The sequence below is a fragment of the Bacillus rossius genome, chromosome 12, assembly GCF_032445375.1.
Source record: "Bacillus rossius redtenbacheri isolate Brsri chromosome 12, Brsri_v3, whole genome shotgun sequence".
In the NCBI taxonomy this organism is placed as follows: domain Eukaryota; kingdom Metazoa; phylum Arthropoda; class Insecta; order Phasmatodea; family Bacillidae; genus Bacillus; species Bacillus rossius.
Genome location: NC_086339.1, coordinates 3,760,478 through 3,777,113, shown reverse-complemented (window position 1 = coordinate 3,777,113; position 16,636 = coordinate 3,760,478). Strand labels below are relative to the sequence as shown.

Here is a 16,636-nt window from a genome sequence, read left to right as displayed (position 1 = left end):
GAGTTTAAAATCAATAAAAAAAGCAATTAATAAACATTTTAATGACATTACGCCATCTTGAATTATGACATCACGACCGCAATATTGAAAAATCTGTATTTTTATAAAATTTTACAAACGTTATAAAAAATTTAAATAAAAACAATTCGCCTATTTGGATTATGAGGTCACGGCCGACAACAGGTAAATCCGTAATTATTCAGCTAGAAAATCGTGGAAATATTTAAATTTAATAACAAAATTAAACTAATCAAATTTTAATTTAAAAACGCACTTACGTCATGGAGCTCGGAGTCTTCGTATCGAACCTGGCGAGGGTAAAATAAAAAAAAGACGACACATATTCCCTTTACAGAAGCCACCGATAGACTGACCTCCCACCACTAATACCAAGGTACATATATATCGCCATATAGTATGACGTCACGTCCGCCATATTGTTTTCTGTTCTGCTGGAGGCCGCCATATTGGATACCGACATCTTGTTTTCGTCTGTGTCCATTGTGTGTACTGTCTGTATTGCATGTCCTTTGTGTGTAACGTGTGTTCAGTGTGTGTACTGTGTGTGTGTGTTCATTGTGTGTCCAGTTGCGTATTGAGTGTCTTTTGTGGGGTCCAGTGTGTGTACTGTGTGGACTATGTGTTCAGTGTGCGTACTGTTTGTGTATTGTGTGTTCTTTTCTTTTGTTGAATGGGTGTCGTTTCGTTGAATGTGCGTAGTCAAATCTGCAGTAGCTCTGAATATTTACTGGTTAAAAACCTCTTGGTCTTGATAAATCATTTTTTCAGGGATTCTTGGTCCTTTAGTAAGCATGAAACATGTTCCATTTGTCTAATTGCTTATAATTGATTTTATCGATTCTTTAGGCCTGACAGTTCGAAGACTTTGTCTTGACTGCTGGAAATATGTTATGTATAGCTATCGACGAAGGTCTTGCAGTTCGAAGACGTTTGGCCTATACGTCTGACATTGTATGTGACCTGGTCTCGTGATCCGGATACACTTGGACTTTACACCTAACATTGTACAAGACTTAGGTTGAAAGGTATTCCAAGTATCGAAAAAAAAAATAGACTTCCATGTTAGGCATAGTGACAATTTATTTAATTTTTGGATGGGTATCTTGTTTAGTATTGTTTTTCGTTGAGAGAATGCTTAATAATCTCCACAAAAGGTAAAATGAAACAGAATTTAAATATCTATTTTAAGTTTTAGATAATTTTATCACCCACTGAGTGTGAATCGAACTACGGACAGGAATCGATCGAATCAATCAGTAGCCTATATTAATTGCAAATTTTTTTAAAAAATTTTTTTGGAATTTTTCCCGAATTTCTAGGTTAATTATTACGAATTTTCAAGATGATGGTCCATATGTCATCATCGTTATACTAGAGGCTGAATTGTTGAGGAATTTAACATTTTTTAAGGACTTTCTACCATATTTATTGAAATTAATATTTTTACACTAAAGTTATTTTTTTTTTGCATCGATCAAGTACTAAAACCATGACGAATATCGATCTCATCAATCATTATTTACAAAAATTAACAGTTTTACAATTATATTGAGTAACATGTAGTTTCTCAAAATATCCAAAACACGTATTCCATTACTCATCACATGCCCTGCACTATTCCAACTCTTAACATGAGCGAATACTTGCAAGTGATTAGTCATGAAAACAATATTAATATAGAAATCGTAATTTGATGGTTTTATTTTACTCAAAATTATAAATAAAGCTTAAAGAGTTACTTTAAAAAAAACTTACCCGTGAACTGAACGATAGTACGAACAGAATTAAACTTATAAAACACAATTGTTTCATCACCGCAGCACAGAATTAAAAATCATCGTTATTCATAAAATCTACGTTTGTGAAAGAACTCGAACCAGTCCTCCTTGATCATGTCGGACACCTTCTCGCCGATCATGATGCAGGGAACGTTCAGGTTGCCGCTGACGACGTCCGGCATGATGGAGGCATCGGCCACCCTCAGCCCCCGCACGCCGTACACCCTCAGTCTGGGGTCGACCACGGCGTCTGGGTCGGTTCCTGGGCCCATCTTGCACGTGCCCGAGAAGTGCCACAGGGTGAAAGGGTACGTGCGCAGCGCACACTCCAAGTACTCGTCGGACAACATCTCCAGGTGCTCGCAGCCGGGGAACTTGTTGGGGTTCACCCTGGCACCGATCTTCCTCAAGGGAGTCGTCTGGCTCAGCCTGTGACTCAACTTCGCAGCCTCCACCAAGATCTTCACGTCGTCGGGATGCCTCAAGTACTCGGGGTAGATCAGCGGGTGCGACTTGGGATTGTCGTCCTTCAATCGAATGTAACCACGACTTTTGGGCCTGAGAAGGCAACCCCAAGAAAGAAACGCATCCTTGAAAAGAATATGCTCGTACACCTTTTTGTAAAATTCGTCCGTGTAGCCAGCAATGTACTGCAAAGCAACACCTCTATCGACATTGTCTGCTGATGGCCCCAAATAGTACCCAATGTCAGGATGATCTTGGCTGTCAGCAATAGAAGAACTTTGAAAACCAATGACATGGGCGATGGGTATGTTCATTAACATCCCATTGCTATTGAGTAGCATGTCAGTAAATAGAGATACATTCAATAGCGAAAGCAGAGTGATGCCCAGTGGAACTTCAATGGTGTATGCAATTCCGCCAGCACAAATGTGGTCCTGAAGATTGCCCCCGACATTCAAGTTGGATATCACAGGAGAGACTCCGACTTCTTTGAGGTGGTGCACCGGTCCGATTCCAGACAGCATCAGGAGCTGAGGAGAGTTGATGGCACCGGCACAGATGACCACTTCTTTCAGCGCGGTGACCATGTGGCGGCGACCGTGTTTCAGGAACTCCACTCCCCGTGCAGTTCTGGTGCGAGGGTCGATAACCACTCGCTCCACGTGGGAGTTCATGCTGACGTCGAGATTACGGCGATCTTTCACAGGCCGCAGGAATGCCCTCGCAGAGCTGCAGCGAAACCCATTCCTCAGCGTGCCATAACTGTACATGAACCCTGTTTGACTTTCGCCATTGATGTCCCGCACCGGGAACCCCAACTCCTCGATCCCTCGGACGAGAAACTCCATCAGCGGACTGTAGTACCTGAACAACTCCACGCTGAGGTACCCGCCCGTGCCGTGGTACGGGGAATCCCTCAGACCGTCGACCTTCATGTCCTCGGACTTCTTGAAGTACGGGAGGACGTCGTCGTAGGCCCAGCCCTCGTTGCCCAGGCGCTGCCAGTTGTCGTAGTCCCTGCGGTTGCCGCGGACGTACAGCATGCCGTTGATGGCGCTGGTTCCCCCGAGCACCTTGCCCCTGGGCCAGAGGCACCGGCCGTCGAGCATGGCCCGGCAGAAGCCTGGGTCGGCCTCCGTCCTGTACCGCCAGTCCGTGGAGGTCCTCTGGTAGGTGGTGACCATGAAGGGCACCTGCCCCACCAGGGTCTCGTCCCCGCCGGCCTCCAGCAGCAGCACGCTCCAGCTCCTCTCCTCGGACAGGCGGTTGGCCACGACGCAGCCCGTCGACCCGGCGCCCACCACCACGAAGTCGTAGCTCCGGCGGAGGTGCCTGCCCAGGTCCTCCAGGTCTCGCACCCTGCCCCCGGCGTCGTCCACGTCGGGCCGGTGAACCCGCAAGGCGACGTCCAGGGCCTTGTAGAGCACCACGTAGAACAGGTACACCAGCAGCGTCCTCTGCGCCGTCAGAAGCAGCGTGGCTCCCAGCATGATCACGGCATTCCCCAGGTCCTGCGAGCCACAGCCATCAGTCATCGCGTCAGCCCCGATCTGCACTTTCCGCTCCAACATATCCTACCTTTGTTTATCTGAAACATATTAAATGTTTAATAATGTGCGCAAGCTTTCACAGCCATTGTCTGAAGTAGCTTGGCATCTTGGGTTGTAGCCGTGTCCTTGGCGGATAATTCACCGAAGTTTCGGTCGACATTGCAGTCTCCGTCATCAGGGAGCAGTTACCTACTGGCTGCTCCCTGATGATGGAGACTGCATTGTCGACCGAAACGTCGGTGAATTATCCGCCAAGGACACGGCTACAACCCAAGAAGCCAAGCTACTTAATATTTTATGTTTTTTTGCCTATTTTAATATATTTTTTTAAATATTTGTCTTTCAATAATCATTTTAGCCTCTTCAAAGTGCTTTGCCTGAAATAATGTGGCATACTAAAAAAAAAAAGAGTATTGTGGCAAATGAGTATACTGACTCAATTCTACATTATGAGTGAGTAATGCAGGCTTATGAGTTTGTTTTCCCTTGACGAATGACATTATGTTGGTCCAAAAGTTATGCAGTAATACTGCTAGATAAACTGCAACATCGTGTCAAATTTTGTTTTGTATCTAAGGTATACAAACGAACAATAAAAAAGAAATATTGTTTTATGTCAGCAAACAATTATTAAAAAGGCAGGCGAATGTCACCCGTAAATTTCTCCTCCCCCCCCCCCCCCCCCTGCAGTGTTTGTGGCACGGGTCAGCTGCCGAGAGGCGAGTCAGCAAACAACGACCACGCCATGTTTTGGCGCGACCCTCAGCTGTGTCCTCGTGTTTGTCAGCTCTGTCAGCTCTGCCAGCTATGTCAGCAGTCGCGCGCAGACACCCGCTCGGCAGAACTGCTCTGTGGCGAGGGGTGACAAGGACGCAGGAGCCAGTGGCGAACGCAAGGGCGGGAAAAAAGGGGCATATACCCTCTCCCCTCCCCCTCTGAAGTTATGAAAAAATTCTCGATATCTCGGAGAAGGCAGTATATTATTTCGGATGATGCAACACCTGGAACTACCAATCCCACAGAAAGCGACGCACAGTGGCGTACGCAGGAAAGTTTTCAAAATATCAGTGAACACAGTATGTTACTGTGTGTGAGAAACCATGTTCCCTACGGCTACTGCTGCTGTAGGTCCACACGCCAGTACGTTAAGTGACAATAGAGATGTGTTTTGAAAACACGGGTTCAAAATTTCTTTTTTTTTTTTTCTTTTTTCAACAATCTTTCCCTTCCTATTTTCTCTCTTACACCCCGAAACAAAATTCCTGTATCCGCCCGCCATTTGTGGTGCATGTTGAGAAAGATAATTGAATCCCTTGTTGACATCAATTATTTAAATTTACAAATTACAATATAATTTATTTACTCGAATTTTCCCTCCGACATATCCTGAACCAACGGCCCTGGGGCAAATAATTTTATCAGACCTCTTCCTCATTACTTAGTGTAAAAAAATTTTTAAATCCCACGATTAAACAAAAATTTCTTAAGACTGTAAACGTAGTAGTGGCCAACTCTGGTAGATTTCAACGAATTCTTTTAGCAATAAACTTGTAATGCCGTCCTGCTCTCAGGGTAAACTCATACATTAAATAAATTTGGAAACTCAGTCACCCCCCCCCCCCCCCCCCCCCCCAAATCATTGGTGCCGGGACCTCTTGTCGGCCTTGGCTGAACCTGCCACTGAGAGAAACCAATAATGGAGGCTGCATTCGGTGTCTTTTTATTAAAAAAATAAATAAAAAAATGAGTTACAACAACAAGCATATAGGCTAAGTATCCCAGAACCCCGAAAACAGGTCATGTACAATGTCAGTAATATATACCAAGCATCTCCGAGCCACGGGTCCAGGCCATTGCATAGTCCGGGCTCCAAAACTCGGACATACGAAATGCTATGAAAACTCATAACCTCAACAATGCGTCTATTGCTTACTTAGTGTCACGTGTGGCAATTTTATATACCTACACGCAAGCCATTCCCTTCAAAATAAAATCGATTACCGCTCAAATAACACACTATTTTTTTGAATGAAATTTGGAATCATGAACACATAGTAGTTTGTTTCTTCTTTTTGACGTGACAACGTCTAATAAATCGATGAACGCCGGCTGCACGCACGAAAAAGGATGACTCATTGTCCCGTTACGCTTATTGTACGCTTGCGCCGCATCTATCTCTCTTCCACTCGATTGGAACCACCATCGATTTAACTTTTTCGAGGCACATTAAACTTCAAACACTCCCATTCGTTTCCTACTTTTCCTATCATCATCATATCCTTAACAGAATAACACAAATGGGAAGAAGTTAAATAGCAAACATGTATAAAAGTTATAGTTAAAATAATCTCTAGGTTAAAGTCATATTTGAATTAATAAGTGCAAATAAAAGTAAATTTATCAATTAAATTGTAGATTTCATTTCACTCCTTCTTTTTATCCATACAAAATAGTGATAACACAATAAAAATGATTCAATTTTATTCATAAAAGTATGCAATCATTTCATCAATGTTTTATTATGACGTTGTCACGTTAAACTATCGTCCGTAAACCGACTTTACAGAAAACCAATTTTTTTTTATAGATGGACTATGTCCGGCATATAGCCCAAAGAGTATCCGAACCGCGCGGGCTTTTTTAGACGATACCTGTTTTATATTTCAAACAAAAATGTCATATTTAAAGCAGATAAGACCTACAGTATGAACATAGTCTGTTACAAGAAAATTGGACAAATAACTAAGCACTTTTTTTACGCTTACTATAGGACCAAGAATCCTGCTAAACGTTTGATGCTTACTACAAGACCAAGAGGTGCTGACATATGCTGTCTATAGCCTTGAACACGCACGTTCAACGAAAACGACACTCATTTTGCACAAACATTCAACTCATTAAGGGTCCCGCCTCGTCAGGGGTGTACGTGTGTCGGCGAGGCGGGATGATAAGCGCGACGCTCGCTGGTGCTTCTAGCGCGGTGTCTCCTCTGGACTGGCGCGCAGTCTTCTCGTCGTGCATATGAGCAGTGACCGTAACATTATATGGCGGACAAATGAAGATAAAGGTGTAATGCAAGTTCCTTAAGTTCTTTCAAGAATCTGTACTGGTTGCTTTACGCCTAAAAATTACTCTGAAAACATGCGTTTTTAGCCATTTTAACACTTCTAAAATATACAGTTTAAAAACGTCATAAAAAAAAGTACTTTTCGACACTCAGCGAACTGTTAAAAGCTTTTCGTAAGCAGACCCCACTCGGATATCTCGAGTAGTTTTGAAATCGCGTTGTTTTTCCCGAAGCTCTGCACACCGAGTGTGTGCCCGGGTATGTATCCCAAAAACTCATTTCATGTTTCTTGGCTGTCAAAATCGTAACAAATTGGAGAAATTTGAAATGCCAGGTAAAATTAATTAATATTTTCTGAAAGAAATTAAAACCATTTCTTGAAGTAGCCAGTGGCATTGCAGTTAAACATAAAAAGTTTCAGTTCTGCAATAAATTAAGTTCTCCTTATTTGTACAATCCGAAAAACTTAAAAATGTAACTTTGGTAGCTAATTATGCAAAAAGTATGAGCTGTGTATATTTTTCATTTCGTGAAAGTTAAACAATTGGAAAAGTCTACAAGTTTATCTGTTATTACTGTAAATATAAAATCTTGACCTGAAATGGAAGGGTATGATCTCATCACAGCCAGAAATATATATAATTCCCTCATATTTAAAAATATTAGTTTTTGCTGTTGGCGTTGCTCTAGTGATGATGTTGCGTGTAGTTGCGTGACTCACCTGGGCGGAGAGTGCGTCACCGCAGCGGACATGTCTGGACCTGTCTGGACCTGCCCCGACCTGCCCCGACCTGCCTCGACTGCGCGGGTCTCAGCCAGAGGCCGCCGCCAGCGGGGTTATCGCCGCGCTATCGCTGTTTGGGCCGCGGGCACGCCTGGGTCCCGCCTTTCATCACGAGCGAGACAAACATGCAACACAATAATTGCTTCTGCTGAACATTTCCCACGCGGAACATCTTACTTGGCGCTCTTCGTGTACGTCTTTCGGCGGCAGTAATTCCGTGCACGCGACGGAAGTCTCGAAAACGTAATCGCGGTGCTGCCATCTGTGGCGTATAGCGCGAATCAAAGTTCACAAAGACAAATGGAAACTTAATAGAATTAATTTGTTTAATGAATTTTTTTTAACAAGATATGCGGTGCTTTTTATCAAAATTCCTTGTCAAAAGCCAAGATTAATATTTTTGACGTGATAACGTCTTATAAATCGATGAACGCCGGCTGCACGCGCGACAAATTATCAAGTTCCGCCTGAGCCGAGCGTGCAAGAACCGGCCCCAACCACCGTGCGAGAAAATCTTCTATAATATCAAACAGGTTAAGGCGGGACTTTTTAACTAATTGTTCGTGATTATATTTAAACAAATTATTTAAATTAAATTTGCAAAAACTGCAAATAATATTTGAAAATTAAAAAGTAAGCGATTTTTTATCTATGTTTTCTTATGACGTTATCACGTAAAATTATCGTACGTAAACCGACTTTACAGACAACCCCCTTTTTTTTCAAGGGGTAAACGGAGGGGGGGGGGGGGAGGTAGTTTTGCTTTTATTGGAGCCGTTTCTTGAAAACACAAGTTATCACGCTCGCCTTTGATGAATTCTTCGTTAAATTTGGTGTCTTAGTTTCGTATTATAAGTGTATTTTTTAACATGAGAACAGATGAATTTATTTTAGGATTCAATTAAATTTCAATTGAATGTAATCTTTGACTTGGCGATAAGGCCTACCAAAATTAATGCATCACGTATTTTTTTTTCTGAAAATACATCACATAATATAACGTGAAGAAATTAGCTGGTTTTAAATATAGCTACCAAACATAGCCATCCACACTATTTTACAAAATTCAAATATAACTAACCTAATATAACCAACCATCCACACAAATTTAAAGTACCTATTTCAGAACTTCAGTGGAGCCTCCATTTACAACAATTCAAAGTTCCAAATCTCTAGAGGAATTGCAATCCTACTAGCAAAGGAGGTGATGGAATAATGTCAACAGATTGTGACATCATTTTGATACCTAATTCCTCTAGCATGTGTTCAAGAATAGGGCTTAGCAAATCTCTGTCGGATTTAAGTAATTCCTCTAGATAAATTATTCAGAAAAGTGATAAGAATACAGCCCCTGGCTGCTTAAAATAATAAATCAGAGATAATTAATTTTATCAATTGAAATAATTTTTAATTTTGTCCAATGACAGTTAAAAGATTGCGGCCTGGCCGCTGGCGACAGTTGCTGAGCAGACGTCCGTCATTCGCTCAGAACAACAGTTTGCCCGACAAGGTCACAGAGAAAATAAGGACAAGGAGGCAACAGCGTAGGCAGAATTTCGTTCAGAACGGGGGGTGAGGGAACGGAAGGAATAGAACCTCTTTGCCCACTGTTTTCAAATTATTTCTTTTTTGGTGGGAAAGACAGATTTTTTTAGGATTTTGGAAGGATACCTAATCAACCTCTTGTGTACGCCTCTACAAAGTGGTTAAGGAAGTTATATGTAGGAGGGTGCTTGAAGAGCTAAGCAAAATGCCCGACTAAAGAGTATAATGGAAGAAGGCTGCAAGGAACACCGAAAAAATAGCTAGGAGGATCGGGTAAACGACGAACAGTAACTCAGTAAAAAAAAACAATGGCTTGTTTATCTGATTTTATTTCTTAAAAAAAAAAAAAAAACTGAAACCTGTTCTGCAAGTTTTTTTTTAACATTTCAACACATTCTTTGTATGTACAGTCCACAGTAATTGTTGGAAGAACAACGTGAAAGGTGATTGTACACAGACTACAAGTATCAACATCACAGAGGGTTGCATTGCTTCTGGGAACATTTATCAACATGGAATAGAGTAATGTGACTCCTAATGCAAAATGGTTAGCAGTAGACGTTCACACTATTTCTAAAGCTACTTATTTATAACATATATTGTGGTTTAAAAATTTCATTCAGTTATGTTATCAAGACATCGGTAATTACAAAAAAAAGCTTAGACTAGAATCATCCATGTGAAAAAGATGTTTGAAGTTGATTTTTTTTAAAATAAAATTTTTGAAAGCCAGATATATTTTAGAGTGGGTAATTGTTTTCTTTTATAAAATATTAATTGAATTAAATATAGTATATATGTTAATTTATATACCTATTATGAATTACATATTAACTTCAAATCATTTTGTATGCATATGTGAAAATTAACATACCCCATTTAACCAATTTTTTTTGGTCCCGAAATGATTAATCATCAGTTATAAAATTTATCTACAGATTTTGTTCCTAAGCAGTTATTTTCCAGAAAATATGTACTGAAACTTTCAGTTTTCTTACACTGGTGTCATTAATAAGAACTCTACGAAAGATGACTTTACTTTAAAATTACTGTTCAAAACTTAAAATACAACTTTAAAAATTAAATTATTTACCGTATACAATATACCACATTAGGTGTGCACTTATAAAATAGAAACGGTACAATATGTAATATTTAGTGTGCGTGTAACACTTTGTACCCCTCTGTCAATGTTTATTTTATACCATCAAAGTGCTGTAACCGAATGTTGAAGCAAAAAAATTATTCCGAATATCTGTTCAAAGAACACAATTTGTATGATTTTTTATAGTTCAAGAATGGATGCAAAAGTAATGACCTAAAATAATAATGAAAAATAAATGTAATGCTAAGCTAATAGTTTAAGCCATGATATTTATTAAAGTATATTGCTGATGGCTAGAAAATATGGTTGATTTTGTGAAGTGATGTATCAACTCACATTAATTTAATATATTCGTGGTACCTATTTACTTTGACAGCCAATTCAACATACTGACAAAAATATTCTGATTTCAATGAATTGTAAAACTTCAAAAACATTTTGTTACTACGCTATATAGGTAATTTTGTTTTTAAATATCTATATCACACATTATCTTCTAAAATGTTATTTGCTTCTCCCGTAAAATCATAAGCATTTGTAGTAAACTACAGTCCACACAAATACAGACCAACTTGAGTTACCACATTCTTTATAAAAAGTATTTACACATCTATTAACTGATTACAAATGACTAGCGGAAAAATAAAATTCCTCATTGGTTTACGTCCACACAATCAATAATTTGGCCACGTCATTTCCGTTAACATTCAAACATATAACAATTATTCATGTCAATAATATTAATGTTATACGAAATAAAACTGTACAAAATAATAAAATAAACTGATAAATGCATCCAAAATATATAGATATATACTTGCTTACACAAAGTGATAAATAAATGATAATCTCAGCTCACGTTCAAACAAATATCTAGAACTATTTCTATGACAAACTTTGTACTTTTCATACCTAAAATAACATTAGCATTGCACTTCTATTCGGCACCATTGTAAATAATTTCACTCTACCTTATTCCTAATTTGAGCCTCTCTCTGTTACAGAAGTAATATTTTACAATTTTCTAAGTCCGACCTTGCATAGTACAATAATACTTCATCATATGGCAACGATTTGGATGCTGCTTTACACTTACAAACCTGAAAAATTAATTGGGAGGAGAAAAAAATTTTTCTTTAAATTTGCAGTCACAATTTCAAAATAATCGTAAAAAACAACATTCATTAAACTGTGATGTTTTGTTAATCAAATGGAAGTAAATCCACCGTAAATGTTAAAGTTGAGTTTTTCCAATAACGTGAGTTCTGCCAGAAAACGCCCAACTTTGTTTGGTTCTGCTCATCTTTGGTAGTTCGTACATCAAGCACGCAGCAGGTGTCGTGAAGACTGGTGCTCCACAGAGACGACACACAAGGAGCCGGCCGGGGGCTAGAAGTGCACGGTGAAGACGCCGGCGAGCGGTCACTGGTGCTACACCAGGAGCCGGCCGGGGGCTAGAAGTGCACGGTGAAGACGCCGGCGAGCGGTCACGGGTGCTACACCAGGGGCCGGCCGGGGGCTAGAAGTGCACGGTGAAGACGCCGGCGAGCGGTCACGGGTGCTACACCAGGAGCCGGCCGGGGGCTAGAAGTGCACGGTGAAGACGCGGGCGAGCGGTCACGGGGAGAACACGCGCAGGCTCCGCAGCAGCGCGGCGAGCACGGCCGCCAGGGACTCCGCGCGGGCCAGCAGCAGGTCCTCGGGGGCGGCCGCGCCGGGCAGCGCGGCGGCGAGCGTGGCGCGGAAGGCGGACGCCACGTCGCGCACCTTCACCACCAGGTTGCGTGTCTGCAGGGGTGCGGCGGTGAAGGAGGCCAGGTCGGAGGCCAGGTCGCTCAGGCGGCGCAGGCGGTGCAGGCAGTTGGCCAGGTTCTCGGGCAGGTCGAGTCCGGCCGCGCTTGCCGCGCTGCGCACCAGCAGCTTGGAGGCCGTCACCAGCTGGCGCGCCTCCTCCGTGAGCGACGCCGTGGCGAGCTGGTAGCTGGCCTCGTCCATGCGCCAGCCGCCGCCCGCCGCCTGGGCCTGCGTGCACTGCCCCGCCGCCTGCAACACCCGCGCTCTCGTGCCTCAACCGACCCTGCATGTGGTCGGTACTCCTCATTGTGATCCTGCACATCTGACCTCGCCACCCCGTCAGGGCCGTAGACTTGCCTTGTGGCTATACCACGTCAGTCAAGACCACTGCCTGCTCAACATGTGCAATGAGCGAATTTTAATATTTTCAATTTTTGCATATTCTAGAATTGCTGTGATGAAGGACTTTACTTACTTTATGAAACAATCATTTAAAAGGTTAAATTTAAAAAAGAATCATAGTTAATATATTTTTTTATTCCTTGTAAATTATTTTATTTCTGACCCTCGAGACCTGGATTCAAAGGGTTGATCTGGAGATCCTTTAAGATTCAAATTTGAGAATTTGGATTCGAGGAAAATTGGGATCTGATACATCGCTTTGAATTTTCTAACTGTACAGCAGATGACACGTGGCAGCACAGACCTGGTCCAGACGCTCGAGAAGGTCCACCATGGAGGCGTCTGCCTTGGCGAACAGCACGTCGCGGTTGTTGAGCGCGCGCGACACCACGAAGCCGTTCCTCGCCGCCGCCTTGCCCAGGGGGCCGGCGTCGTGGGGCGCGGCTTGACGGCCCTTCTGCGCCGGCACGGGGCTCTGCTGGGCTCTGCGTATCACCTCCTGCGCACCGCGCCACGGCACGACTTGACACAAGTTTGTAACGGTTCGTTACTTACAAAAATAAAAAGATTTAAAGCTTTGATGGTAGTTTTTGTTTTATTCTTTCCAATTAGAATGCACAGACGAATCCAAACACTTTCAAAAGAGGTTTCTCACTCATTCCACATACATCTGCCCGTCGAAAAATGCCCGCAGTTCGCGTGATGAGAATTAACAAAAAAAATAGCGTAGATGAAGTCCTTCAGTAATGTTTTACTGCAAGTACTACCCGAAGATGGTGCGACCTCGAACAGGGCCGCACCCAACGAAAAACAGCGAGCCGCCGGAACGCGGCCTCGCCTGGCAGCGATCGACAGACGACTGGTGAAGTCCTGCCACACTCTTCTCCACGCAGGGAGTAGACGTCACATGACCTCACCGACCAATCACATGCACGCTTCATTCACGCTTACAGATACAAGCCAATCACAGAACAAGTTACAATACATGAAAAAACCTTTTACATACAGAACTCTGGGCTTCCCCTGATCTATCTCTTTTCAATTTCACATCGAAATCGGGGACTTCCATTCTCGTTCTCTCTCCCACACCGTGAGAGAGCAGTTATCACCCAGTTCCCATACAGGGGGGAAATTACCGTCTTTATCTCGGTTGGCGGGGAAGCTTTGTTCCTTTCACACTTACAATTACAGGCCTCTCATGCCTCTCTTTCTAACCATCACTCCAGCCCAGACACAGTACCGTGTTCTAGAATAATCCAACACGTTAATGAACATTATAAACAGCAATTATAATACAAATTACTTTACCAAATTAAAATCATTTCGAAATAACCTGAAAAAGTAGGCCTAAACAGGCAAAATTCTAGTACAGCGACTTCTTTGTGAATAATTACATAAAAATTACTAATGATAGAAAATGTCTGTTAAATATAAGGTACATTCTTAAAACACATAGCAAGTGAAAATAACATATATTAATAGCCATAACGTCTGATTATACTGTCTCATAACATACAGACCACTCTAAAAACATTGACTTATTTATATTTACTTATACAAAAAGAAGTTTAAAAGAAAATTATTTATTTAGGAGGGTAGGGTTCTGCAATGCTACAAGTTTTTGGACATATGCCATTGCTAAGAACTTTTTCTGTTGAAGAAAAACTAACAAATAAAAAAATAAAGAAAAAATTAATAAAAAAACCAAAAAAAGACAAAAAACACAAAATTAAGCAAAAAAATTGCTGTTGTCAAAAAGGATATAAACACCACAAAATATTCCGTAACAGGAATATGGTCAACAAAACAAAGAAAAACAAAGAAAAATGTACTAAGAGAACAAAAAAAAAAACCACAAATGATGACGGCACAGAAATATTGAACCCAAAAAAATTCAGCACAACGGTTGAAACGAAACAAAACCACGACAAAACGATAAGACGAAACAAACACAATAGTTTTCCAAAACAGCACGGCACGTCTTCAGGGACCACCACTAGCACGCTCGGGACTCCACGACTCTGCCGGTGCCTGAGCATCCCGCGATCGCTAAACACTCAGTTGTAGAGCAAGCACATCTGCAAAATGGTGTTCGGCAGCAACCTATGGATGAACATCTAATCAAAGTTCAAGCCAGAACTAAAATTGCTGTTAACGACTGCCGAATTCTTCTGAAGAAAAAACGAATCACACTGATCAATTCCAAGCAATCTAGAACCACCTGCACACTCCCGACTAATCCCAGGCCTCGCATAGCACTTATGACTACTACTTGAGGGTGTACTGTGAACGTGTTTTTCGATCCTATGTAAAAATTTAAAGGCTTTTAGCTTAAGTTCGGCTTAAGACAGCGCATTCGTCGCTGATCAGGCTTTCCGGATCATTGGATACCGGACTATCAGGAGTCTAGTGTGGTAGCAAATACGTTAGCAATAGATACCGGACAGCTCTCTACTGTACCACAGCGAGAGAGCGACGGTTAACTAGCGGCAGTCCAGTGACACTACATAATATATTATAAATAAACAGTTAAATAATTTACTATATTATTACTTATATCAAGACAAACAATTTTCATTTCTATCAGAAATTTTAAAGCACTGTATGTTGAGTTTCATCAGAAAATTTTGAAACAATTGCACATTACACTCATAATATCATAATTCATACATACAAAAAATTTATAAACCCAATTCATAAACTACAGATTTAGTAGACATAAATTGCACATAACCTCTAATTGTATTATTGTATTAGCACTAACACATAACTTCCTGTGATCACAAATTTCCGAATCAGATTTTCGCCATCGAGTAACTTGCGGGAAACACATGATGGCAGTAGCAGCAGACTACGTAGAACCACAACCAAGTGTGTAAAGTTTCATTTCAATTGTGCATGGTGGCTAAAAACCCACGAGTTTGTTTTTATTTGTAATAGCAAAAAAAAATGTGAGCGAGTCTTTCAGTTCTTGCCCGTGATGTGTAGACATCTAACCTCGTTAACGAGCAAATTCATGTGTTCTCATGTTGCAATTAAACTTAAATATGCGTTACTTGTATTATTGAATTTCTTGCATATTATGTTGCTTGCGTAAAAGCTAGCCTTAGAAAAACCATGCAGCAATACGTGGCGCTGTTCAATGCCAAGAGTGATAAATATTCACTTTTCAAGTTCGTACTTCCTCCACCCACCGCTATAATTCGCTGCTTGAATCGTGAACATTGATTGTCACCACTGTGCACAGTGCAGCACGAACTAGCATGAAATAGAAGGAAATTTTAAACAATTATAGCCTATTGACCTGTGAAAATGCATCGAGCATGCCAACATCCTTTACGTATAAACCACTATTAAAATTAAAATTAAGCTGTAGGAATCATCCTTATGAAAAAAAAAATTAATTTTTTATAGTTTCACCTATCTAAAACTTGTATTATGTGCATTTTAAAGCCAATTATTTTTATCTGGACTTTCAGTATTACAGTAGGTCTGTCCTATCCAGCCCTGATTAGCAGGACTCTACTGTACCTCCACCTAACTCATGTGTATTACATTATATCTTTTTTTTTTTTGTAATTATGTATTTTTATTTATTTATACTTACATTACACCTAACTCAGTGACTTAGGGGCCGTTCAAGTATTACGCAAGCACTATAGAGAGTGTGTGTGTGTGTGTGTGTGTGTGTGAGGGGGGGGGGGGGGGGGGGGGGGGGGAGAGTATTTGGCTTTAACAACGAAAAGACGTACCGAACATGCACAAGGCGAACAGAAGTCCGCCGAAGCCGGACTGGTTATCATTAATAATAAATTGTTGTAATTTTAGTTAATAGTTTTTATCATGCATTAGGTGTAATCTAATTATTAAGAGAGTTTCATGTTTTACCAGTAATTTCCTATGGCACGTAATCGTAAATAGGTATAACGGTAATTGGTTCTGCGTGAAGACGCCATGTTAAGCTAGCAGAGCCCTGAGCTCACCCAGTCCTCGCCAGCACCGACCGAGAGCAGACGCATCAGCACCCCGGGGACCTCACCGTTTACCTGCACTGCTAAGTAATTCTGTTAAATCTTAATCATCTTAAATCTTTCGTTCGTAATTCCTCGGGGCTTATCTCGGTCG

General features: G+C 41.3%; 3 protein-coding genes across 5 annotated transcripts in view; all 3 read right to left on the bottom strand.

The window, feature by feature from the left end:
- The window catches only part of LOC134537388 (dynein light chain Tctex-type 1), a 250,492-nt gene extending 250,198 nt beyond the window's left edge, over nt 1-294 (bottom strand). Inside the window, exon 1 of the mRNA XM_063377758.1 lies at nt 279-294. Coding sequence (XP_063233828.1) covers nt 279-283 — 5 coding nt within the window. The 5' untranslated portion in view covers nt 284-294. The remainder of the gene's footprint in view (nt 1-278) is intronic.
- A 383-nt stretch (nt 295-677) lies between these two features.
- LOC134537386 (glucose dehydrogenase [FAD, quinone]-like) lies at nt 678-7,939 on the bottom strand. Its single transcript, XM_063377754.1, has 2 exons — nt 7,603-7,939; nt 678-3,775 (listed from the first exon to the last, which is right to left on the bottom strand). The coding sequence occupies exon 2, from the start codon at nt 3,752-3,754 to the stop codon at nt 1,862-1,864; it is 1,893 nt and encodes a 630-aa protein (XP_063233824.1). The 5' UTR covers nt 3,755-3,775; nt 7,603-7,939; the 3' UTR covers nt 678-1,861.
- A 1,582-nt stretch (nt 7,940-9,521) lies between these two features.
- LOC134537383 (uncharacterized) overlaps nt 9,522-16,636 on the bottom strand; it is a 243,491-nt gene continuing 236,376 nt past the window's right edge. For all 3 annotated transcript variants that reach the window (XM_063377748.1, XM_063377750.1, XM_063377749.1), the window contains 2 exons: nt 12,816-13,010; nt 9,522-12,358 (listed from right to left, as the gene is read on the bottom strand). In XM_063377748.1, coding sequence (XP_063233818.1) covers nt 11,933-12,358; nt 12,816-13,010 — 621 coding nt within the window. In that variant the 3' untranslated portion in view covers nt 9,522-11,932. The remainder of the gene's footprint in view (nt 12,359-12,815; nt 13,011-16,636) is intronic.

Excerpts from the sequence above, each read along its gene's own strand:
- LOC134537386 (XM_063377754.1), bottom strand. The coding sequence starts at position 3,754 with ATGCTGGGAGCCACGCTGCTTCTGACGGCGCAGAGGACGCTGCTGGTG.